We start from the raw sequence: 24464 nt of genomic DNA on the forward strand, positions 1-24464 counted from the left end.
AGGTTAATGATCCCCGAGAGTCAATAATGAGGATTAATGACTAAATTAATTGATGAATAATATAGAGCTAGAATTGACAATTACTATACAATATAAACTGAATTTGAACTTTAAGGACAGGACACGACGACACGGGAGCGGGAGAGTCCGGACCAGGTGATCAGGCTGGTAGTTCGGGAAGGCTCTCAACCAGGGGCTTGGATAAGACCCCTTTTATGGGCTTCGTGCCAGCACCAGATTGGCCAGGGGATACTTGCAATAGGTTTCGTTTCCTGATTGATGTTAAGTTTCGTTTCCCATATAATGGTCAATTAAGTTTTGTTTCCCATATATGACATGGGAGCTGAAGGCACAGCCGATCGCATAGGCATATCCTAATAAGGTCAGGTCGTAGGTTGACTGTTAGCTCCGAATGGGTGGTGGGGGGGTGGGACGAGGAGTGGTCATGGCAGAATTGGTGCAGCGACAATCTAAAACATTACACGAAGTATACCCTCCTAGATGTTGTAAAATACTGTACTGAGTTGTAAATTAACATGTTTTAGTGATCAAATTTGCACCATTGTTTAAGAAATATGTGAAGAAGTATCAGTGGAAAACTTGATTTAAATCAATGACTTTCTCTTGGTGATTTAAATCATGGTTTAAATGAATGATTTAAATTGCCTTGATTTAAATCAATCCACTCTGGATGAAATACATTTGAAACAGAAAGAGCCCAATTTTCAAATATCAGTTAGAAAAGTGTGAACTTTTTTAATCATTGCACATATGAATATATGCATTGGACAAGTTATGCATTTAAGTGACTATTTGCAGGCATTATTATAGTAACTGCAAGTGAAAATTAGACATGCAAATATATATGCATTTGTGTATGTGCAAATGCACACCTGCTCTCAGATCCCAAATGTTTTGATTTCTAGTAAAATCACTTAAGATCCAAATTTTAGGTTGTTTTAAAACAGTTTAAAAAACTAAATATGAACAGAGATTTCAACATATTTTAAACTCAATTAAAGCATGTGTAATTTAAGTATTCCGTTGCTGTGCTGGAAACCTGGGTGGATGATTTTAATCACTTGATTTTGTTTAAGTCATTGACTTAATCAACTTGAGGCTTTGTAAACCTAATTTGAAACTTGTGCTATAGTAACTTTAGATTAAAATTAATAAGGAACTAAACTATAACTATAAATGCTGGAAGTTTTAATATGTCATTGACAAGATATATCGATAGAGGTAAACTAAGTTTGTCGATATAGCTCTACTGGTATGTCTATACCAGCAAACTCTTACAATGTGGTGAAGTAATTACTGCGGTCATTCATGTCCAAACTACCCTCCTTCTGTTGGTGATGCGTGTCCTCACCAGGAGCACTTCCACCGACTTAAGAGGGACAGTGGGGGAAAGGGGGAAGGGGTGCTGAGAGCCCAGGCTTTCAGTTCCACCTGCAGCTCCCTGCCAGGAGCACCTAGGCTTTTGACTTCCTGTGCCTGGGCAGCCGCAACTCAACTGGGAACAGGGAGCCAGGAGCCCAAGGCAGCAGGGCTCCAGCTGGAGCCCCCACCTGCTCGGGATGACAGCCCGAACTGTCAGCCAGGCTTTCTTGTCTATTTCACAAGAATGAGAAAGAAATTGACAAGAATGACAGCCAACAGCCAAGTAAATAACCTGCAATGTCCACATGGACAGTAGGTCACCCTAACTAAAATGACATAAGCCCTACACCTCTCATGGAGGTGGAGTTATGTCCGTGTAGTAGGGAATTTACATCAGCGGGAGCAAGGCTATAGTGTGTACAATGACATAATTAGGTCGACGTAAGATGCTTTATATCGACCTAACTCTGTAGCGTAGACCAGGCCTGTGCATAGACTCTGTCATCTAGCCCTTCTCAGAGTGCTAACTCTACTCAGACCTTCCATGGTGTATTATTTAAGGGATTCCTACAATTTGCATAAACAAGATTAAATGAAACAGTGGTATAAATAGCTGCTCAGCCGACAACAGTTTCCCTCACTGGTAACACCAGTGCAGAGGCATCAATGCTGAAAAACGTGTATGAATTTTTCTAACATGACTGCATTCTACACAACACCACACACAAGAGCACACAGTACAGAAATGATATTTTATAGTTAATCTTTTGTGCATAATTACATTGCTGCTTTAAGGTTTACATAAAGAATCTGCAGTAACCCAATGTAATGAACAGTTGTGGTGAAGGTTTTCACATCATTCTCCATCACTTGATATCTTCAGTTCAATACAGGATGCCTTTCTGGGAGAGATGCTCTAGCCAAAACACAAATTATTGGGCTCAAGGGTAACTGGGTGAAATTTAATGGTCTGTGATATATGAGACACCACACTAGATGATCTACAGGTCACCTCCGGCCTTAAACTCTATGGATCTATTAATCTATAAGTAATTTTATATATGTCCAGTGGCATTTCCATCTTATCACACATACTAACAGCTATTGAAAAAAGTGGCAGGACAAAACAAAAAAACAAACAAACTCGTGATTATTCATAGTATTCATTACCTGGAATGGTTTCACTGTAGAAAGCTGCATGGGAACCTCAATTTGTAATGCAGTATAGAATAAGCCAATATGATATTAAGCATAGTAACTTATGCAGTCTAATGGTTCAGGTCTGCACCACCTTATGCATACATGGATTATGCAGTCGAACAATGTGCACTTATGTGCAACATAATACTTTTCATTCAGATGGTTTCTAAAGTGTTTTAGAAACTGAAGAAATCCTTTAGTTTACCTACCATGCACTCATACTAGAGTGAACTATACCAACTGAAACAGCACACAGCAAAACTACGTATCAGTTTAGGACAAGAAGCAAGGAATACCATAACCAATAGAAATGCTGGGGGAAATCAAAGATTTTAACTACTCAAACTGGATTTGGGCCAGTCCAATACAGGCAGCACACCTACCCTTAACAAAAGTGGGGAGGACCTATATTTTATGTCTCACCTGAAAGATAACATCTCCCAAGGCCCAATGTTTCCTAAAATCGTGCAGGAGTCAGACATTCAGCACTGACTCAGAGGAAGAGTATCACCTACTGAATTTAACAACACTATTTCCTGCAGCACCTGAATTTTCCCTTTGAGGTTTCAGCTCTAAGCACTTGTCCATCAACTCTGCTTGGCTTATAAAATCTGATGGGATCAGAGTGAACAAGCAAGGCTACAGCATATATATGTGAAAGGATGACAGGATATATTTAAAACTGTAAGGTCCCAATTAGTTTTGTTTCACAACATCTAGGGTGGAAGAGGTGGTGTCTTACTTTGGGAAAATGTCTGTTCCTAAGTACATATGGGGCAACAAGTGGTTTCACAAAGGAGGAAACTAGGCTTTCAAAATAACATACCATGGTTTCACAGTTTATAAAAAAATAAATAAATAAATAAAAATACAAAGCTATCTGTGGTTAAAAATGTGATTATAGTTCCTAAAAAGAAAAATCAAACAGTACATTTAAAAATAAACATCAAAATATATCTTGAAAGTGAATTTTCTTTCCTTATTTTTAAGTTGGCCTTTCTAGAGTGGAAGAAACATGATATAGTACTACCCTATGAAACATGAGGTGGGGATTCAATGCCCCACTATGATACACTGTAGCATCTCATCATACCAATGACACAAAGAAAATAAATGCAATGCTCTTCTCATAAAGATGACATACAACGCTCGGAGAGGACTTTGTGGAGGGATCTACACTGGCCTTTTTACCTATGTTGTCTAACTCTGATCTAAGCAAGTCAAGATGACATGATGATAAAAATGAGATTGGCCAATGCAATGGTGGGAGATTTTCCTAAAATTGTATGGATACACAAGGCTACAGAGAAAGAAGGGAAAGGAGAACCACTGTAGAAGATAGATACTGTAAGTTAGGGACCTTTCAGTCCTCTAGATTATTCACTACAGACCTACTGCCAAGTAACACATATTTGAGAAGGGAGATGCCCACATTTTGCATTAAATTCGAAGACCATTTAAAATTTTTCCCCTTATGACAATAATTTAAAATAGCAACTTCTATACTGAAGGATCCAAAAACACATCACAAATTATACATAGGAACCACTTCTTCCAACACTGGAATGCAGCCACCCTAATGGAGAACACAACTGTTTACCAATACAGAGAACATACAGAAAATTTAGAAATGGAAATAAAGACGTGTTTTGCTGTGTTTTAATAAAACATTTAAAATCTCCTTCGGTTTTTAGTTTCCCCATTGTAAATAGCTGCCACAGTCCTAACCCTAATCTTAAACCAGATCTAAACTTTAAATTCAGAGTAAAGAGACATATAGGAGAGACAACAAACACTTTATTACTTAAATCTTTGATCACCAATAACAGTTTTATAAGGGACACAGAAGGAGTGCTCTATGTCAATCGGAGGAAGTGCCAAACCTGATTTGTGTTAAAAACAGCACAAACTCAGTATCTGCAGCAGCAAAGCCAGTGCTCAGTGCAGTTGCATATCAGTTTTACTTCTATCCATGTCACTAACATGCACTGAACTTATCTGTTTTTGGTAGGGTGGAATGTGAAGTATAAAGAAAAAGGTACAGCAGACAATATGTGTTAGATCAGTCACAAGAATTGCAGCACCACACACACAATATCAGGATAATCCACATAAAATGGGCAGCAACATGAGATATGCATAAATGCGTACAATCAGTAGGGTGTGTTTGATATACTGCCCAGGAAATACAAAGAAACTGTTACACTGTGGGAGGGAACTGAATTACCTCTTTGAAGGGTGATTTATAGAATAGGGAATATCACACAAAGGTTTCACATGCTCTCATTCCCTCCGTGGATATGTCTTCACTGCAGCTGACAACATGCTTCCCAGCACGAGTAGACAGACATACAGTGGCTCAGCTTGGAACTAAAAATAGCAGTGGCCACAGCAATGCAGGCAGTGGCTCAGGCTAGCTGCTAGAGTACAAACGCAGCTAGCTACCTTAGTAGCCTGAGGCTAGCCTGAGTTGTTGCAACCACACTGCTATTTTCAGATTAGCTTGCACAAAGCCAACACATCTGTCTACCCACACTGGGAAGCATGCTTACAGCTGCAGTGTACACATACTGTCTATGTATCATAGGCAGGGCACAGACTATTATTAAGGTTGCCTGACACTTCCCAATTTAAGACTCAGTTTTCAGTTGCTTATAACTTTGTGAATTTTACCCATTTGAGCTGAAATTTTCCAGGCCAAGTATGTGCTCAGACTGTTTTTTTTTCTTTTAAAATTCCAGCCAAAATGGTTTAGCTGTTTCTGAGAACAAAGCTAGAGAAAAATACGTTGTTTTGCCAATGTAAAAGAATTCTGGCAACCTTTAAAAAAATCAACCGCCACCACCAAAAAAATCCAAAAAACTAGTTCAAGTGACCCCATGCTGTGAAACAGGGATTTGAAACATGGCAGGAGGGTGGCCTTTTGCCATCCCTGTGAAAATTTACCCAAATCTAGCTAAGTTACAAGCCTTTGAAAAAAATCACAACTCACCAATGCTGAGTTAAGATATCTTCAATTTGAGCAGCTGATACCTCTGAATATTCCATTCTCATTAAGCATGCTTGAGCGTCTCACAGCTCCTCATGCTGACCAGACTTCATATGAACCATCTCCACAATGTGACTGAGCATGCTCCCTCCCCCCTCACTGGGTCCCAGAGCCCAGACTCCAGCTGGAGCACACCACAATTAAACAACCCCAGGAGCCCAAGTCAGTTGCCACAGCCACAGGTTTTTAATTGAGGTATAAACATACTCTCAATGGCTTGCTTTGCTGGCACCCAGGCAGCTAGAAGGGTAAGCCATCCAATCAAAAGCAGAGGGTACAAAAGCTGGACAAAGGGGAAGAAAAGGAGTAGATTGCACAAGGCATCTGATGAAACAGGACTGAAAAGGGAGAGAAACTGGGACTGGCTGGGCAAGGAAGCTGGGACTGGGCGGGAGGAGAAGAGGAGGCTGGAAGCCATGGATAGGCTGTAACCTACTGAGCAAGCAGACTGAGAAGCAATGAGGGAAATAGTGGAAAGGAAGAGAGTGGGAGCCAGTTTGTGGAGCTAGGGGGAGTACGCTAAGATCAAACAAGGAGTTTCGGAGTGAGGGAAAATGGGACTGGTTAGGCAAAGAGACAAAGACAAGGAGCCAGATGACGGGGAGACTGAATGAAGTGCCCAGTGAAGCAGACTAGGGTTGGGAGCCAGTGCGGACAGGAAGGGGAGAGACAGATTGGGCAAAGAGCTGGGTTGGGGAACCTTGGACTGGCTAGACAAGGAGAGACTAGAGAAGGTGTGGGAAATTGGGACTGAGAGAGACAAGCCTGGAAGGTGAGGAATAAGACTTGCTAGGCAAAGAGACTAGGACCAGGATGAGCCTGAGGAATGGAGATTGGGACAAGAAACCAGGGGTGGGAGAGAAGACCTGGTCCTATCCCAGTGCTCTTTTCCCTCATCTCTTGCTGTTATGGTCATAGGAGTTTACTGTGAGAAGACTTTAATGAAAAGGTAAGATTTGGATCTTGATAATGGTGATGCCTGGATTCAATGGAAGGTCCTGGCTCCAAGATCCAAATATCTAAAATTAATCTTTGGCTGCACTGTCTGCATGAAGCAGCTGGGTTTTGGTAGGTTATGGATGGCTAGGTAGTCCTTGAGTCAAATTCTAGGGCATTAGATTAGTAGTCTGCTTCAAAGCCTATTTAAGTCAATAGTGGTCTTTCCACTGACTTCAAATGACTTGACATCAGACCTTAGAACCAGGATTTCAAATTCAGCCCTGAAGAACGTTAGGGCTTTCCTGCCCTCTCAATTCCCAGACACAGTTCATGGGAAAGCAAGAGTCCAAAGTGCAGGCAATCCGCAATGGGTTTATTGGGGGTTACATTGACAAACTTAAAACCATAGCCATACCTCCAAGCCCTTCACACCAGATGGGCTTATTTCTCTATATGCCGATAGAGCTTCCCCCATAGAATCATAGTTCTGTACGCCCGCAGAACTCCTTTTTCCCATGACTATAGTTCCGTACGCCGACGAAACTCTCTCCTCCCCAACTATGGATCCATATGCCAACAGAGCCTCCTCTTTCCCCTCCTTCTACTTGGTAGCCTTAATTATACCTGAAGGGCCCCCTCCCCAGTACCATCCCTTCCAATATATGATCATGTTCTGTTTTGGGGGTTCTGGTCTAGCGGTTTAGTACAACCCCTTTTGTACCCCATGGGAGGGGCAGGGAGCAAGGTTACATCTTGGCCATGGTCACTTTATGGCCCTATGTTTATGTTTCTTTTTAACACCTCCCTTGCGTTTCCCAGCTGGTTGCTTGGCCTTGCTCTGGCATCTATCTTGAAGAGGAATCAGAACTTTCCCTCATTTGTGCATTCATATATCATACCTCCACTATGCCTTAAAACATTTTAATGGATATCCCTTATGTGTCTCACAGTAATAAAGAAAACCCATCTGGTTGTGGGTAGACAAGAAGAACCCACCATGTCTTTGTTTTTTGCTTACATGTGTATCTTAAAGACTTTAGCTTGCAGTCAAACAGGCTCAGAATACCATCTCAGGCAGATACACAGGCCTAAATATTTTTACAAATCTAAATTATATACTCATACCCTAACAAAGAAAACTAGGAGTCAGTGGCATGCAGGGAGTTCTGAAATGATGTACTCACATTGATTTTGATACTTAACTGACAGTTTTTGCATGAGGTAGGAGATGTACCTTATCCCCAGGTAGAGTGAGTTCTAGTAATCTAATTTGGAGGGGATGAAGCCATGGATCATAGTAGTTAGGTCCAACTTTAGGCTGAACACTACTTTGGTTTTTTATTTTTATGCTGATTTCTCTTAACTCAACTATGGGTGGTAGGGTCCAGCCACCCCAGCTTCTCACCCCCTGCCTGTTCCCTGCCAGGAGCAAGCAGCCTTGTCAATTTCGGGGCTCAGCATGAAATTGACAAGGCTGCCTGAGAAGATGCCCAGGGCTTATCCCCTCCCCTCTGGGAGCCAGGCCCAGCCACCTGTGCCTTCTCTTGTCCTGGGTCCAGCCACCCAGGGGCTTTTCGCCCTGCTCCCAGCTGGTTTTCTTGACAGATAACTACCAATGTAAGCGAACACATTGTCTACACTGACACTGCATCACCCTATCTACACCGACATAAGCCCTACACCTCTCCTAGGCTACGTATTCACGGAGGGTGGCAAATTCACCAGTATCAGATCAACTTCTCTGGATGGACTGAGCGGTCAGTGAGGACCCGCTCAGTCGATTCAGAAATTGGCGTGTTAAGGCCACCTCCTCAAGTGGCGTAGCGCTGCGTAGGCGGCGCAGTGCAGTGAAGACAGTGCGCAGAAGGGAAGCGCAGAAGGGAAGCAGAGAAGTCGATGGAAGTTACGCAAGTTTTTTGCATAGTTTGCTAACTCCAGTGGACTGCCGCCGACTCTCCGAGATAAGTGTAGACAAGCCCCTAGAGGAGGTGTTATGATGTCAGCATATCAAGGGAGTTACATGGGTGGGAGAATCATTTGAATACAGACACCTCCCCTTTCTCCAGTACCGACCAGGCCCAAGTGTAACACCTGCTTCTTCCCCAGGGAGGGTCGGGCCATAGCCACACAGGCGCCGCCCCCATGCTGGCCTGCAGGGCGGGCTCCTCACCAGCCCCACGTCCCTGCGGGGATGGGCAGGAGGGGGCACCCCACTTTCCTCCCTTCCGTGCCAACTTCCCCTAGTCTCTCCCCTCCGGGCTCCCGCCTCCACCGGGGACTCCAATGGGGCGAGTCGCTGGGAGGACAGACGGGGAGATCGGGCCGAGCGTGTCGCCCGCCCGCGTCCGCCCGGACCCTCTGATTACGCCCTATCCGCAAGCGCCGTTGAACTGCCACCGGGCTCCCCAGCGACCGCCCAGCCGCAGCCGCCATCGCGCGCGCGGACCAGCGGGGGGTGGAGCTGCTCCCCGCCCCCCGACCAGCGCGAGCATTCTACCGCCTGTCACCCACCTTGGAAACGGACCACGTGCTCATGCTGCCCCCCACGCGCCCCCGACTTCCGCGGTAATAATGGCACCCCCACCCCACCGAGCTGGTGTTCAGAAGGAGAAGGCACTGGCGCATGCGCCCTCCGAGAACTGGGCAGGCTTCTCCGGTTGTGCAGTTGGAAACTACTACTTCTCTTTCTTCTATTCGCCCCCCACTCCCAGTCACACAATGGGATGGCTCACTCCCTACGAGCGGCCCGGCTCAAACGCGGGGGGGGGGGGGAGGGGAAATGGAAAGCGGCTTGACACCCCCTCAGGATGGTACAATCCCGCCTTCTCCCCCTCCGGAAGAGATCGGAACGAACGGTTCCTCTGAGGAACTTCCTGCCTTTGGGCTAGTCCACGCGTGGTGGGAGACGGGGGTGCACGCGCGCCTCGGCCATGGCGGCTTGTCCCTTTCGGAGGAGCATCGCCTCTCAGGTAGTGTGTCCCGTCGCCCCAGAGACCCTCCCTGCCGCGGCCGGCGCGCACGGTCCAACTCCCCCTCTGGGGCCGTGTGGTTGGGAGCATCCAGCTGTCTAGTCGCCCCTCGCGCTCGAGCCCTGACCGTTCCCCACATGCCCCACTTCCGAGGCCAGACTCTGCGGCTCGGCTCAGCGGCCTCGCTGCTGCCCCCGCAGCCCGGCTTGGTGCGCGCGCGCGGCGGGATGTCGAACGCGGGGAGTTGGACTGGTGCAAGAGGCTGTGTGGACGCGCCGAGTCCGGTTTAAACCGGGCCCGTGCCATTGGGGATAGACCTAGAGTAGGCTGACCGGATTTTTGGTAGGATACCCGGGGCCGTATTTGGGGGAGGGGGTAATTACTGCCTTCGAGAAATAAATGTTATGTGAAAACAGACGTTACGAACACGTGTTATCCATAGCTGTGGCTAACTTGAAGAGTCGTATTTCTCACATTCAGCCCCTGAACACGGACAAAATACTTACCCGTATTATCCTTAAGACTGACAAGGGAAGGGTAAGCTTGCATTCATCTGAGAAATGCTCCAATTAGTGCATCTGCTTGAGAATTGTTTTTGGTGAGTTTTCCCACCAATTCTAGACAGGACAATTTAAAGTTCGTTTTCACGACGAGAATGGCCTTCACAGTTTGTATATTGAATCTCAGTTTCTCTGCTGTCCATACGTCATTCGTCAGCGAGAACACGCTTTCAACGGGCGCATTGCTGCCTGGCAGACAGAGCATCCCTTGAGCTAGTTTTTTCAGGTCTACGTGGGGTACCTCGGATTCTGTGAAACGTGTCATGACTGCATTCCATTTGTAAGCAACCGATATAGCAGATGCACTTCATTCTCCTAGTTTCCCTCTTAAAAATTCATTAAGAAAAGTCACTTAATCAAACACAGCATCTTGATCACTTGTTACATCTGGTAATTTCATTTGCAGAAGTTCGACTGCCTTCTCAATCTCAAACTTTACAGGCACTTTTTTCAAAAGCAGACAGTGCAGGTCTTTAAGGTCGTCTGTGTGTTTTCCCCATACGTGTATGTATTTAACTGATGTGTCAAAAAAGATCAAGAAACATTAAAGTATGACTTGTGTGACAAGACCCCAGCCCCTTCTTGCTCTTTAGTAGTTTTCTCAAACCTTGTCTACACTAGAATGTTTTGTTGACAGTAGTTTTTTTGGTGATAAAAAAGCGCTATAATTACAGCGCTCACGCCGTCCACACAGCACTCGTTTTGTCACAAAAACGCATCCACACTTGATGCTGTAGTATCGACAGTGAGAGCAGTGCATCATGGGCAACTATCCCACCATGCAACTCGGCAGCTTCTGCTGCTAGGAATTCTGGGTTGAGGAGCGCAGAGCAGTATGAGTGCTGGCTCAATGTCCCATGGTGCATTGCCTTTCCATGCCATCATTCATTGCGTTGCTGACAGCGACTTGCACCATTTTTTTCAACGGCTGCCCACTGTTTACTGCACACCCACCATCTCTATCTGAAAAGATGCATCCCACACTACTCTCCACTATTGCTTTCAGCATTCTGAACACATCGTGGCTGGTTGCACAGTACATTATGAGCTATAAATCGGAAAAGGAATCCGAGGAGCCTGACCTGCTGAGTGACATGCAGACAAACATTACTGTTGTCATTCACTGAGCATTTGCACATGGTAAACCGCCACTTCTGGGCGCATGAGACAAGCATTTGGTGGTGGGATTGCATTGTTATACAGGTCTGAGATGATGAGCACTGGCTACAGAACTTTTGAATGCACAAAGTGACCTTCATGGAACTCTGTGTGGAGTTGGCCCCTGCCCTGTGGTGCAAGGACACCAGAATGAGCGCTGCCCTCTCAGTGGAGAAGTGTGTGGCAATCACTGTGAGAAAGCTGGCAACTCAGACGGCTACCAGTCTGTTGCTAAATGTGCAGGGTCATTAATCACATTCTGCTGTGAAGGACTGTGACTCTCAGCAATGTGCGTGACATAGTGGATGGATTTGCAACAATGGGATTCCCTAACTGTGATGGGGCAATAGATAGCGCACACATTCCAATTTTGGCACCAGTCCATCTTGTGACGGAGTACATCAACAGGTAGGGGTACTTCTCTATGATTCTCCAGGCGCTTGTGGATCACTGTGGGCGTTCCCCTGATATCAATGTGGGTTGGTCAGAAAAGGTGATGATGCTTGTATCTTCAGGAACACTGGCCTATACCGGAAGCTACAATCAAGGACTTTTTTTCCAAACGAAAAGATTCCAATAGGGGATGTTGAGATGCCCATAGTGATCCTGGGAGACCTGGCCTACTCATTACTGCCATGGCTTATGAAGCCTTAAACAGGCAACCTGGACAGCAGTAAGCAATGCTTCAATAACAGGCTGAGCAGGTCCCGAATGACTGTTGAATGTGCATTTGGTACATAATGGAGCACTGGAGATGCCTTTATGGCAGGCTGGACTTAAATGAGGACAATATTCCTGTGGTCATAGCTGCCTGCTGTGTGCTCCATAATACATGTGAAGCTAAGGGCAAGAAGTTTGCCCCTGGGTAGACCACAGAGGCAGATCACCTTGCATCTGAATATGAGTAGCCAGAAGCCAGGGGTATTAGAAGGGCACAATGGGGGGCCATATGCATAAGGGAGGCATTGAGGGCCCATTTTGACAATGAGAACCCATCAGGTGTTTTTCTGAAACTGCGCTGTGACATTCTGTGACCACTATACAGCTGTACATGTGTGTTGATGGTAGGTGCACATATCATGTTCAACACATAAATAAAGAGTGCTTCTTGTTTTGAGAGCTTACTTTTATTAAACACAAAACAGCACACAACACAAACAAATCTTAGAGGGGAGAAAGCAGTGGGGGGGCAGTGCCAACTATGATAGCTGCGTGTAAGTCCAGCTGTCGTTCTCATAGCTGTCTGAGGGAGTGGAATGAAGGGGTTAGCAAGATGGTCTGTGACTTTGGTAGGAATGTGTAGGGGGAGTTGGTGGAGTGCAGGGAAAGAAGTTCTGTTGCAGCTGAAGGGGGGGCCGAGCTTGCATGAACTGTGTCTGCAATGACACTGTTGTCTTTAGAAGTTCTGTCTACTCCTCCATGGCCTTGAGCATGCGCTCCTGGCCAACTAAAATTCTCTCCTGGTTTTCCTTCCGTTCATGTCTGTCCATCTTCTGCGATTCTGACATTGATTGTCTCCTTGCCCTTTTCTCTCTTTTGAATGCCTCAGAGGATCGGAGGAGTTCCTGGAACATCTCCTTCTTGCTTCTCCAGGGTCACTTCCTTATCAGTTGTAGGCAGTCTGCTGGCATAGGGGCCTTGGCTGCAAAGATCACATCTGTGTAAGAACAAGAAACAATGAACAAAACCATTATTGTGAGTGCCCTAACGGTACACATGAATCACTGTGAAACACACCTCATTCTCACTGTCACCCTGTGCAGAATACAGCTCCTTGGTCAGCCTGAGAATGGGGGGGAGGGGGGGCCAAGACCATCCAAGTAGTCTAGATTCTGGGTTCTGGATGCTCGCTTGGGGCATAAATGTAGGTACATAGGGAAAACATTTCAAATTGTGCCACTATTTTCCACAGGCAGTGGCCATATTAGCAGATATCTCACTCCTTAGAGTCAGCAAGGATGCTAGGATGCATCTCCTCCACACGAGCAGCTTCAATCCAGGTCCCTATGCTGCACAACTATGCGCTGCTTTGGACCCCCTTCAAATGATTGCCAATTGGCATGGAAAAGTGACCTACAATGGGGGCAGAAACACAGCTGCTCTCCCTGATTCTCTGCCTCAGATTCCTAGGGAGTACCTCCAAGAAAGTTTCCTAGAGGTCACACCGGAGGATACCTGCGAAATCTCAGCGTGCATTAACTTGCTTCTCAGCCATACTGTCTAGATGCGTAAGGGAATGGAAAGCACATGCAAACACAGCTACTCCTGTGCATTTCTATCCCTTCAAGAACCTGTATGTTTTAGCCAAGCTAAGGGCCCCCATGCCTCCAGTACACAAGCAGCATCAGCTTCCAAATACTTACCAGAGCTCCCCTCTCCGGCTTCCTGAGCACCTGAGCTGAAGGACTGGGGCTGGCTGTAGCCTTCTGGGGTCAAGAACAGCTCCAGACTCCCAATCTCAGCAACTGAAATGTTCCCCACCTCCGGGTCATCCTTCAGATCCACTTCCTCATCAATGACCTCTTTGTGAGGGTTCAGTCCAGTATCTGGTGGCCTCAGGGCTATGGAAGTGTCTACAGGCGTCTTGGGGGTGGATATGGAGTCACCACTGAGGATGGATTCCAGCTCTTTGTAGAAGTGGCAGCTCATTGGCTCCGCATCAGAGTGACAGTTTGCCTCCCTGGCCTTGTGGTGGCTCTTCCACAGCTCCTTGATTTTAGCTCAGCACTGCATCATGTCCCGCTCATAGCCCTTCTCTGCCATGGCACGAGAAATCTGACCATAGGTATCAAAGGTCCTTTGGCTAGAGTGGAGCTGGGACTGCCCGGCAGACTCCCCACGAATACTGATCAGGTCCAGCAGCTCCGGTGTGCTTCAAGCGGGAGAGAGTTTGCTGCGTGGAGCTGGAATGGTCAGCTGGGAAGATGAGATGCAAGCTCTCCATGCCGCCCAAGCAGGAAGTAGAATAAAAATTTCAAACTTCCCACGACTGTATAGGGAGAAGCGTGGATGGCTGCAAAGCAGCAGAGTGCAAATGGCTGTCCAGAGTGGTCAGGATTGGCATTGTGGGACATTTCCGGAGGCCATTTACTGCGGCAAAAACATACAGCAGTGTGTACACTGACACTTTAGTCACTAAAAGTTAGTTGCAAAAAGATCTATGCCTCTCGTCAAGGTGATTTTATTTTGTCGACAAAACTCTCTAGTGTAAACCAGGCCTCACTAAACCTGGCACAAAGTCTTCCTCATACTTTGCAGACTACTTCTCTTCCAGATTGTTAAGGATGTCAGCAGATTCCACTGCACAGCGATCTTCCCCCTCCAGCAATTTTATTGTGTCACGGAAAAGTGACAGATTAGCTTGAATGAAAGTGAGCCAGAGTTCAGTCATCGGGTCTTCAAATATCTTCCAAAGAACTGAACACTTTTCTTTTGAGAGAAAAAATGACTTAAGCGGCTCATATAATAGAAGTATTCTTTCTAAAGCAGGTAACATTGAGAGCCACCTGATATTGCTGTGCCCCAGGAAGTTTAGTATTCTTGCCCCACAAACTCACAAAAACTCCTCAGTCTTTCAACTTGAACAGTGAAATTGAGAAAATGTCAAAAAATCTTGAAAAATATATATTTAACATCCACTAGGATTGTATCCAGTGCAGTTCGGGCACAGTTGTGAACGATATGAGCGGGACATCCGAGGCCTATCACCTCTCTGAAGTCAAGGCTGCCTTGCACTGTGTGCATGTTTTCTCTCCCTTGTCTGTCTAGCCTGCTGAAGTTTGCATTTGTATTATCGGCAGAGAAAGCCACAACCTTATTTTCCACCCGAAACTTTTCTATAACAGCGAGTATCTCTGCTGCAATTAGTTCAGCTGTTTCACCTTTTAGTTCAACAAAATCAAGTAGTTTTGTCTCCATGGACGTGCTTCCATCGTATATCTTGAAGTAACGAACCAAGAGAGGCAACATTTTTACATGTCCATGGTTTGATGCATCAACTGAAAGTGATACAAACTTAACATTGTTCAGATCATGTTGCAGTTCATCTGTTGCCCAAGGTGCGAATACATTTTTGATAATTACATCGCACTTTGTGCTCGCACAACTAAATTTGGGATTGTAGAATTTTCTATTTAAACTCAAGGTACAGTCCATTGATCTTAAACTGTGGTTGTGATGAATGGTGTAATAAGCAAACATTCCCTCTTGTGTAGCAAGATCATATTCACTCTGTGTCAGCTCAACTTTACAAAAAATGAAGTTACAGAACTTGAAGTTTTGAAGTTACCATCACGGGCAGTTAGGGTGGATTTGTGTTTACTTGTACCTTCGTGTTCTTTTATCGATGTCCTGCCTCCCCTGGAAATGGTGAATATGGAATGGCATATTGTACATAAGACAGATGTTTCTTTTGCAGTTGGTTACAAGAAAGAAAATTCTTTTTGTAGTTGGTTGTTGAAGTAACACTTAACGTTTCTTGGACAACACCACAGCAGTTCTGCAATCATCATTGACACCACATGCGCAGTCAAACTGACCTTAGCATGTGACAGCCTTGTAGCCATAGTTACAGCAACATGTAGAGAGATAGACCAGGTATAACTGAGCAAGCTAATTATATACTGTATTTATGCCATATTCATAGACCTATGATTTCAACATGAGTAAAATCTGAAGTGTAGTGCAGAGGTTTACATTTTATTATTTGTGTCACATTTTATTTATTACAATTTTGCCACATTTTTAAACCACTGTTTGGTGACAAAGCCAACCGGGGACATTTCTGGAGACAGGTTATTGCCAGGGACAGAGTACCTAATTTGGGGACTGTCCCCGGCAATCGGAGATGGCTGGTCAGCCTACCCTAGAGGGACTAGTGTGATCTTCTGTCTGAGCCCCTGAATGCCACCGGCCACGGAACTTCCCTGTGTTCATTCCTCTGGAACTACAGCCTCTCCTTTAGCAAAACAGCCCATCTTGATTTAGAAATGGAGGGCAATAGGGAATGCACGGCAACCCCTTGGTAAATTGGAGGATTGGTTAGTTACCTTCATCTCACTGTTAAAAATGTCTGCATTATTTCCCCTCTGAATTTGTCAAGCTTCAACTTCCAGCCATTGTCTGTTAGACTGAAAAGTCCATTATCAAATATTTCAGTTTATTTTAAATGGATTAAAGGAATCCATTTAATCTAAAATTCAAAATAAGAGCACCTACCAATTTTTCATGTAGACAAACCCCTGAAACTGCTTAGATATACTGCTCTTGTTCAGATTCCTATGGGCAGCAAGTATGTCTGTAACAATACAGACAACAAAAAAGGTTCAGAAAATGTTTTTTGACAAATAAATTCCTTTCTAGGTATATTAATACAGAACTTGATGTATCTTGGTAATTATCTTCTGTTTCAGTGAAATTAAATATTTCATTTAAACAATCATTATACAAAAGTATTGTAATGACCTGGCCTAAGAGGATGCTAGCATCCTTGAGGACTGTTTTGTGTTTGTCTGTCATGTCTTGACCAAGTTCAAGCTTCTATGTGTATTGAAAGATTTTTGCGTCATGCCCTTGTACAGGAAAGGGGTTGGTGAATTAGCGGTAGTTTAGTTTTAGTATAGTGGGTGGTTAGCATGGGGAAGGGAGACTTAGGGTAGAATGTGTGTTAGAGGCGAGTGGGTGTTTGTGGGTTGGGCCAGGTACATGGTTCACTAACCAAAACCCCTTAGTTTCCGGAGGGGAAGTACTTTGTCCTGACATTGTATTGACTGCTTCATACACGTCATGACCAGCCTAATTTAATAGTACACCATAAGATTTTTACATCTAGACTTGCTGCTTATACAGCAGGAGTGCTGATGTGCATGCAAAGACATTACCTATAGGTAGGTAATACATTTAAAACATGAAAAAGGAAGCATTTTGGTGGAAATGACAAATTCTGTGTGAAAAAATGAAATTCTGAGGGGAACATTAATTCTGTGCAAATTCTGCAATGCACAGTGGCACAGAATTCCAGCAGGAGTAACAAACCCTAATCTCCATCTAGGACCCTGTAGATTTCACAGGGGTCTGCTTGCCATAGATAAGCTTGCAAGATCAGGGCATTATTTGCCTTTGTGAAGTGCTTTGAGATCTTCAATGAAAGGTAAGTATGTTTGGGTGACCTCTATGCCCCTCTTATTCAAGCAACAAATCTAGTAATTCCTTGTACTTCACTTTCTGATCATAGGGTTTTATTTTATTCCATGGATCATTCTTTATTTTTATGAGTATTGCTCAGTTTTTCTTTGTTGCTTGACTGTTTCAAATATTTGAAATCTGTAATGAATTTTTAAATGCAGAATTTAAAAATTCCAGTTTACTACTTTTTGTGTTGATTGTCTAACAACACAGCAGTTGATTGGTTTTTTTTTTTAAATATGCTACTTTTCAACTACAATTTTAAAACAGAATTTAGGTGTATACATGTATTTCTAGCAAAAGCTGACTGCTCTTAACCTTGAAGTACTTATTCATTCTCTTCTTTTTTCCAGTGCAATGTTTTCTTATTGACCTGGGGATAAATTTGAATGTTCTGTCAGTTTTGCTTATCATATTTCAGTGTAAACCAAACTGGAGGGGGGTTGTTTTCCAGTTAACATTGTTAAATGATTACTACCAAAAATAAATTGTAGTCACAAGAATATTCTCTATTTTTAGGATTTTTTTTTAACAAAAGGAATCTGATATTCTAGCAAATTAGCTTTCCAAAATGTGTCTGCTGCTTTTCTTAGCCACTTGTTGGTTGGCATGTTTTTTGCAGGGAATTTCACATCACAGGACCAATTCATCCTTGGGCTAAGTAAGTGCAGTGCAACTCCATTGACTGCAATAGAATTCAACTAGGGCTAAATATAACCCAGTAGGACTGAAGGTACCATTTATTCAGTTACCTTCATGAAAAATGTCTTAAGTTGGGACAGCAATTGATTATCATTCATCTTCCTGGCAATAAATATATTCTATTTTAATATCAACTATCTTTTCCATTCCAAGAAACAGGTCTCTGCAGTCTTCCTTCTACAAATAAAAGGGGTTTAGAGCTGCATGTTTTGATTAGTACAGCTTTCTCTAAGGTGTCCTCTATATTTTATCATTGGCTGTGTTTGTAACATATTTTTAAAAACTGATCTTAAAATAGCTTCAGCTAAAATATTTTCCCCACCAGTCTGGATGGCAATATATTTATAAAAATATATGCCACATCCACATTGGAGCCTAAACAGGGAATATCTTTACTGAAAACCTTTCTTATTATAGTTTTGATCTGTATTTCAAATCTAGCTTTCAAGGGTTTTGAACCTGCCACCAGAAAATTTGATAAAGTCGATATCTGCAGTTCCTGTGTCCAAAAAACGGTAAGGTATTTATATTTTATGTTCTAATAAACTAAGTTGTTTTTTGTGGTGCATAACACTGCAGGATCTCAGTGAGGTTTTAGGGAAATATGAATACAGAAAATCAAACAGTACTGGTTAATATGAAGATTATAATTTGTATTTATCCCAGTCAATTTTAGATAAATGCTTAACTTAAATCTGGCTCACCATTTAATTTTTTTTCAAAGCAAGCTTTTATGAAACTCAAAACTAACAATCATTTCTGACTTTTAAAAAAAATCCAGTTGAAATAAATATCCCACTGTAGTACCTGAAATGCAAATATTATAGCACTAAAATCTGAAAGTAAAAATGATTAGGAATAGAATGACATTCATATTGATTTTCATTGTCCTGTCTGAGAGATGCAAAAAGTAAATTGGATTTTATTACCAGTGAAAGAATTCTTAATATAAAGTGTTATGCCCTTCAATCATATACAAGGGGAATACAGTAATTAGGGGAAGAATGAAAAAAGTTAATTGTACATTTATCCATGCATCATTGTAGGTTGGGCCTTTCTATAGCCAGGTACATGTTCGATAGCATCAATCTAGAAGAATCCTAGAATTCTCTCTACACTGTGTTCTTTGTCCTACAAATGCCTACTATCTGGCATAGAAGTGAGTAGTCTCATTGATGTCAGTTGTACTATTCATATGCTTAAAGTTTATGTTTAACTATTTTGCTGGATCAGAGCCCTTCTGCAGTAATGTTTATAGGATCAGGCCCTAAATAAAAATAGCATCACCAAAGTGCAGCCACTGCTGGAGCAGAGAACTGTAAAGCACATGGCATGCAGCACAGCAGTTGGAGATGGGAGATTCTAGTACCATTTCCTTAACCTTTACTCCAGACAGTTTGCCTGACAAAGAAAAAATGGATTCCTTTAAACTAGCTAACCAACTAATTCCACCTACTCTAGCTGTTCTGTAAGTAGTCTTTGCCTTATAACAGCTTTTATTTCCCATGTGCATGATGTGATTGAAAAATGCTAACACAGTTGCATTTTCTATACTGTGGTATTTTATATAATGTGCTGACTATATACTTGTGAAATATTGTTTACTTGTTAGACTTGGCTTTTGCAAACCACTAAAGATCAGAGACCTTCTGAAAAGTCTTAGGAAAGTAATATTTTTGCACAGGTTGTGTGATTGCATTATTGAATATTTTTTTCCTTAGCCAGTATCTTACAGGCATCACAAATTGTTCAATTTTGTCTTTTCTCCTTTATGCTTGTGAAGGTCACACATAATAGTCAACAGCTGACTGCAGCGTCATTTACCTTTTCACTGGTCTACCTAAAAATATATTGATATTCCTTTTAATCAGATACTGAAATTAACAAGTGGTAATTGGAAAAATATCTGTTAAGAGTTCCATTATTGCTCATATGAAATTGTAATATGCTCTTGTCGTTCTTCTCAAAGGATATTGGGGACATGCAAACATGTTAGACTCATAGACTTTAAGGTCAAAAGGGACCATTATGATCATCTAGTCTGACCTCCTATACAATGCAGGCCACAGAACCTCACCCACCCACTCCTATAATAGACTCCTAATTTATGACTGAGTTACTGAAGTCCTCAAATCATGATTTAAAGACTTCAAGATACAGAGAATCTACCAGCAAGTGATCCATGCACCATGTTGCAGAGGAAGGCAAAAAACCCACAGAGCCTCTGTCAATCTTCCCTGGGGGAAAATTCCTTCTCAACCCCAAATATGGCAGTCAGCTAAACCCTGAGCATGTGGGAAAGTCTCACCGGCCAGATGCCCAGAAATAATTCTCTGTAGTAAATGAGAACACACCCCATCTAACATCCCATTGAACATATTTACTGCTAGTAGACAAATATCAGTTAATGGCCAAATTAGGCTGTCCCATCATACCATCCCCTCCATAAACTTATCAAGCTCAGTCTTGAAGCCAGCTAGGTTTCTTGCCCCCACTGTTCCTCTTGGAAGGCTGTTCCAGAACTTCGCTCCTCTGATGGTTAGAAACCTTCATCTGAGTTCAAGTCTAAACTTCCTGATGGCCAATTTATATCCATTTGTTCTTGTGTCCACACTGGTGCTGAACTTAAATAACTCCTCTCCTTCCTTGGTATTTATCCCTCTGATGTATTTATAGAGAGCAATCACATCTCACCTCAGCCTTCTTTTGGCTAGGCTGAACAAGCCAAGCTCTTTGAGTCTCCTCTCTTAAGGCAGGTTTTCCATTCCTCGGATCATCCTAATAGCCCTTCTCTGCACCTGTTCCAGTTTGAATTCATCTTTCTTAAACATGAGAGACCAGAACTGCACACAGTATTCCAAATGAGGTCTCATCAGCACCTTTTATAACAGTACCAACAGCTCCCTATCTCTACTGAAAATACCTTGCCTGATGCATCCTAAGACCTGCTTTTTTCATGGCCACATCACATTGGAGGCGCATCAACCAATACTCCCAGGTCCTGCTCCTCCTTTGTCACTTCCAACTGATGCGTCCCCAGCTTACAGCAGAAATTCTTGTTATTCATCCCTAAATGCATGACCTTGCACTTTCCACCATTACATTTCATTCTATTTCTATTACTCCAGTTTACAAGGTCATCCAGATTTTCTTGTATGATATCCCAGTCTCTCTCTGGATTGGCAATACCTCCCAACTTTGTCATCCGCAAACTTTATTAGCATACTCCCACTTTTTGTGCCAAGGTCAGTAATAAAAAGGTTAAATAAGACGGGTCCCAAGACCGATCCTGAGGAACACCACTAGTAACCTCCCTCCAGCCTGATAGTTCACCTTTCATTATGACCCATTGTAGTCTCCCCTTTAACTAGTTTCTTATTGTAAGGGGTCAGGCTGTCCCTCCTTGTCCGTCTGGGAGGGATGCCACGTCCCTTCGCTACTGGGCTTGTGTGAGTGCAGAAACTAAACAGGGGAATTAGCATTTGGGCAGGGGTACTGGTCCCCTTCTGCAGGCCACTGGCATCTACACAGGCTCTAGCCCTAGGCAGAGCAAGCAAGTAGTCTCTAGCCCCAGACCCTCAAGCAGGGCGGGGTGAGTAAGCAGTCTCTAGGTCTCCAAGGCTTTGTAGGCTGGGATGAGGCAACCACCCCAAGGAAAAAGGGAAAGAGGGGAGCAGGACGCAGGCCCAACCAACTCCATTGCGTCCCAGCCCAGGACCCTATCAGTGGCAGTGTTCTGTCACTGGGTCAGCGGGGCTCCAGCCACAACTTGCCAATATGGCTGCAGGACACAACACAACCGGACAGTCATCCGGCTCCTCTGGGCTCCTTCCTTCCCCCTTTCCCTGGAGTAACTGGGCCTCGGCATTGCCTTCAGTCTCCTCGGGATAAATGGCCAGGGGTAGGGCCCACAGGCCCTCAGCATCAGAGGCAGCCAGCAGCTCCTCTAGGTCATTCCCAGCAGGCAGCTCCTCCTAGTCACAGGCAGGTGGCTCTGGCAGTTCCCCAGCAGGGCAGTAGTCAGACTGGGACAGCAGCACCGGTGGAGAAACATCCTTCCCCTCCAGCAGCTCCCTCCAAACTAAGCTAGCTGGCTCACCTTTTATATTTTCTGTCTCGCCCCTCAACTTCCAGTGGAGTGGGCAGGGTTGTTCTGGCTCCGCCCACCAGGCATCAGACCATCCCTTCCTGTCCGTCTCTGAGGGAGGCCATGCCCCCTCGCTACACTTACCTATTTTCCAATTTTCATATTAATCCCCATCTTTTCCAATTTAACTAATAATTTCCCATGTGGAACTGTATTAAATGCCTTACTGAAATCTAGGTAAATTAGATCTACTACATTCCCTTTGTCTAGAAAAAAGAGTTATCTTCTCAAAGAAGGAGATCAGGTTGGTCTGGCACAATCTACCTTTGTAAAACCATGTTGTATTTTGTCCCAATTACCATTAACCTCGATGTCCTTAACTACTTTCTCTTTCAACATTTTTTCCAACACCTTGCATACTACTAGGGTCAAACTAACAGGGTTGTAATTACCAGGATCACTTTTTTTCCCTTTCTTAAGAATAGGAACTATGTTAGCAATTCTCCAGTCATATGGTACAACCCCTGAGTTTACAGATTCATTAAAAATCCTTGCTAATGGGCTTGCAATTTCATGTGCCAGTTCCTTTAATATTCTTGGATGGAGATTATCTGGGACCCCGATTTAGTCCCATTAAGATGTTCGAGTTTGGCTTCTTCCTCAGATGTGGTAATTTCTACCTCCATATCCTCATTCCCATTAGCCACCCTGCCACTATCCCTAAGCTCTTCATTAGCCTCATGAAAAACTGAGGCAAAGTATTTATTTAGATATTGGGCCATGCCTAGATTATCCTTAACTTCCACTCCATTCTTAGTGCTAGTGCTTCTTCTTTTTTTGTTATCTTCCTATTTAGATGGCTATATAACCTTTTACTATTGGTTTTAATTCCCTTTGCAAGGTCCAACTCTGCTTGGCTTTTGGCCTTTCTCACTTTATCCCTCCATGTTCTGACCTCCAGGAGACAGCTTTCCTTGCTGATCCCTCCCTCCTTTCACTCCTTGTAGGCTTTCTACTTTCTCTTAATCATCTGTCTGAGATGCTTGCTCATCCAGCTTGGTCTACAGCTCTTGCCTATGAATTTTTCCCTGCTTCCTTGAGATGCAGGCTTCAGATAGTTTCTGCAACATTGACTTGAAGTAATTCCAAGCCTCCTCTTCCTTTAGATCCATGAGTTCTTCAGTCCAGTCCACTTCCCTAATTCCCTTAATTTTTTAAAGTTAGCCCATTTGAAATCAAAGACCCTAGTCACAGATCTTTTTGTTTATCCTTTCATTTAGCTCATGGTTGCTCAAACCAAAGTTGTCCCCTACAATCAGTTTTTCTATGAAGTCCTCACTACTCACCAATACCAAATCTAAAATGACACCTCCTCTTGTTGGTTCAGGAACTATTTGGTGAAGGAATCTGTCAGCTATCACATCCAGGAAAATCTGGGACCTATTATTACTAGCATTTGTCCTCCAGTCTATATCTGGGAAGTTAAAGTCGCCCATAATCACATGATTCCCAGGGGTATTTACTGAATTAAAAACATTAAGAAGGTCTCCATCCCTATCCAAATTGGATCCCGGTGGTCTGTAGCACTCCCCAAGCACTATCCCAGGGGACATTCTAGTAGCTTTCTTCCCCAATGTGATTTTTGCCCAGACAGACTCTGTCTTATCCATTCCATCACTTCTAATTTCTTCACAGTCTACCTCATCATTGATATACAATGCTACTCCACCAGCTTTGCCTTTATTTCTGTCTTTCCTAAGCAGCACATACCCTTTGATACATGTACTGTAATGTTTGTTGATGCTTTTTTGTTGTTTGACATGAAGTTTGAAATGAAGACTTTGAGTGAATACCTAAATGGAATTATTCCATACTAAATTGGATTATTAACATTTAGTACATTTCCCCAGCATTTCAAAAAATTTTAGTAACAGCAAACTCTGTTTTTCCTAATCTTAATATTTTATGTCTTTCTCCAGGCCAGGTGCTGATTTCCAGTTCTTTGTAGGTTCTGTGATAGAGAACAAGTCTAGTGATCACTCAAAGCCAGATCTTCAGCTTCAAACTCAGAGGCTAGCGGAGAAGGTACTCGGGCACAGTAAGCTTCTCTGATACAATAACGAACTTATTAGGTAAAGGAAAAGTAGCAAATTCCTTAGAGAAAATGGTACTCACACAAAAACAGCTATTGATTCCAGTGACAACTGCACCCATTTGAGTGAGTGTAGAATAAC

The 24464-nt window shown here is 43.4% G+C and overlaps 2 protein-coding genes across 10 annotated transcripts in view; one reads left to right on the forward strand and one right to left on the reverse strand.

The window, feature by feature from the left end:
- The window catches only part of ORC3 (origin recognition complex subunit 3), a 92237-nt gene extending 83041 nt beyond the window's left edge, over nucleotides 1-9196 (reverse strand). For all 8 annotated transcript variants that reach the window (XR_010922075.1, XR_010922072.1, XR_010922074.1 and 5 more), the window contains exon 1: nucleotides 9083-9196. Coding sequence is in view for 4 of the 8 variants with exons in the window: in XM_067560710.1 (XP_067416811.1) it covers nucleotides 9083-9196 (114 nt within the window). In the remaining 4 variants the exon portion in view is untranslated. The remainder of the gene's footprint in view (nucleotides 1-9082) is intronic.
- Nucleotides 9197-9352: 156 nt separating this feature from the next.
- Nucleotides 9353-24464, forward strand: part of RARS2 (arginyl-tRNA synthetase 2, mitochondrial) — a 71523-nt gene continuing 56411 nt past the window's right edge. For both annotated transcript variants that reach the window (XM_067560711.1, XM_067560712.1), the window contains exons 1-3: nucleotides 9353-9540; nucleotides 18585-18658; nucleotides 24210-24315. In XM_067560711.1, the coding sequence (XP_067416812.1) occupies nucleotides 9502-9540; nucleotides 18585-18658; nucleotides 24210-24315 (219 nt within the window). In that variant the 5' untranslated portion in view covers nucleotides 9353-9501. The remainder of the gene's footprint in view (nucleotides 9541-18584; nucleotides 18659-24209; nucleotides 24316-24464) is intronic.

Source organism: Emydura macquarii, unplaced genomic scaffold, assembly GCF_026122565.2.
Source record: "Emydura macquarii macquarii isolate MOO-44397 ecotype Brisbane River unplaced genomic scaffold, CSIRO-AGI_Emac_v2 contig_2297, whole genome shotgun sequence".
In the NCBI taxonomy this organism is placed as follows: Eukaryota; Metazoa; Chordata; order Testudines; family Chelidae; genus Emydura; species Emydura macquarii.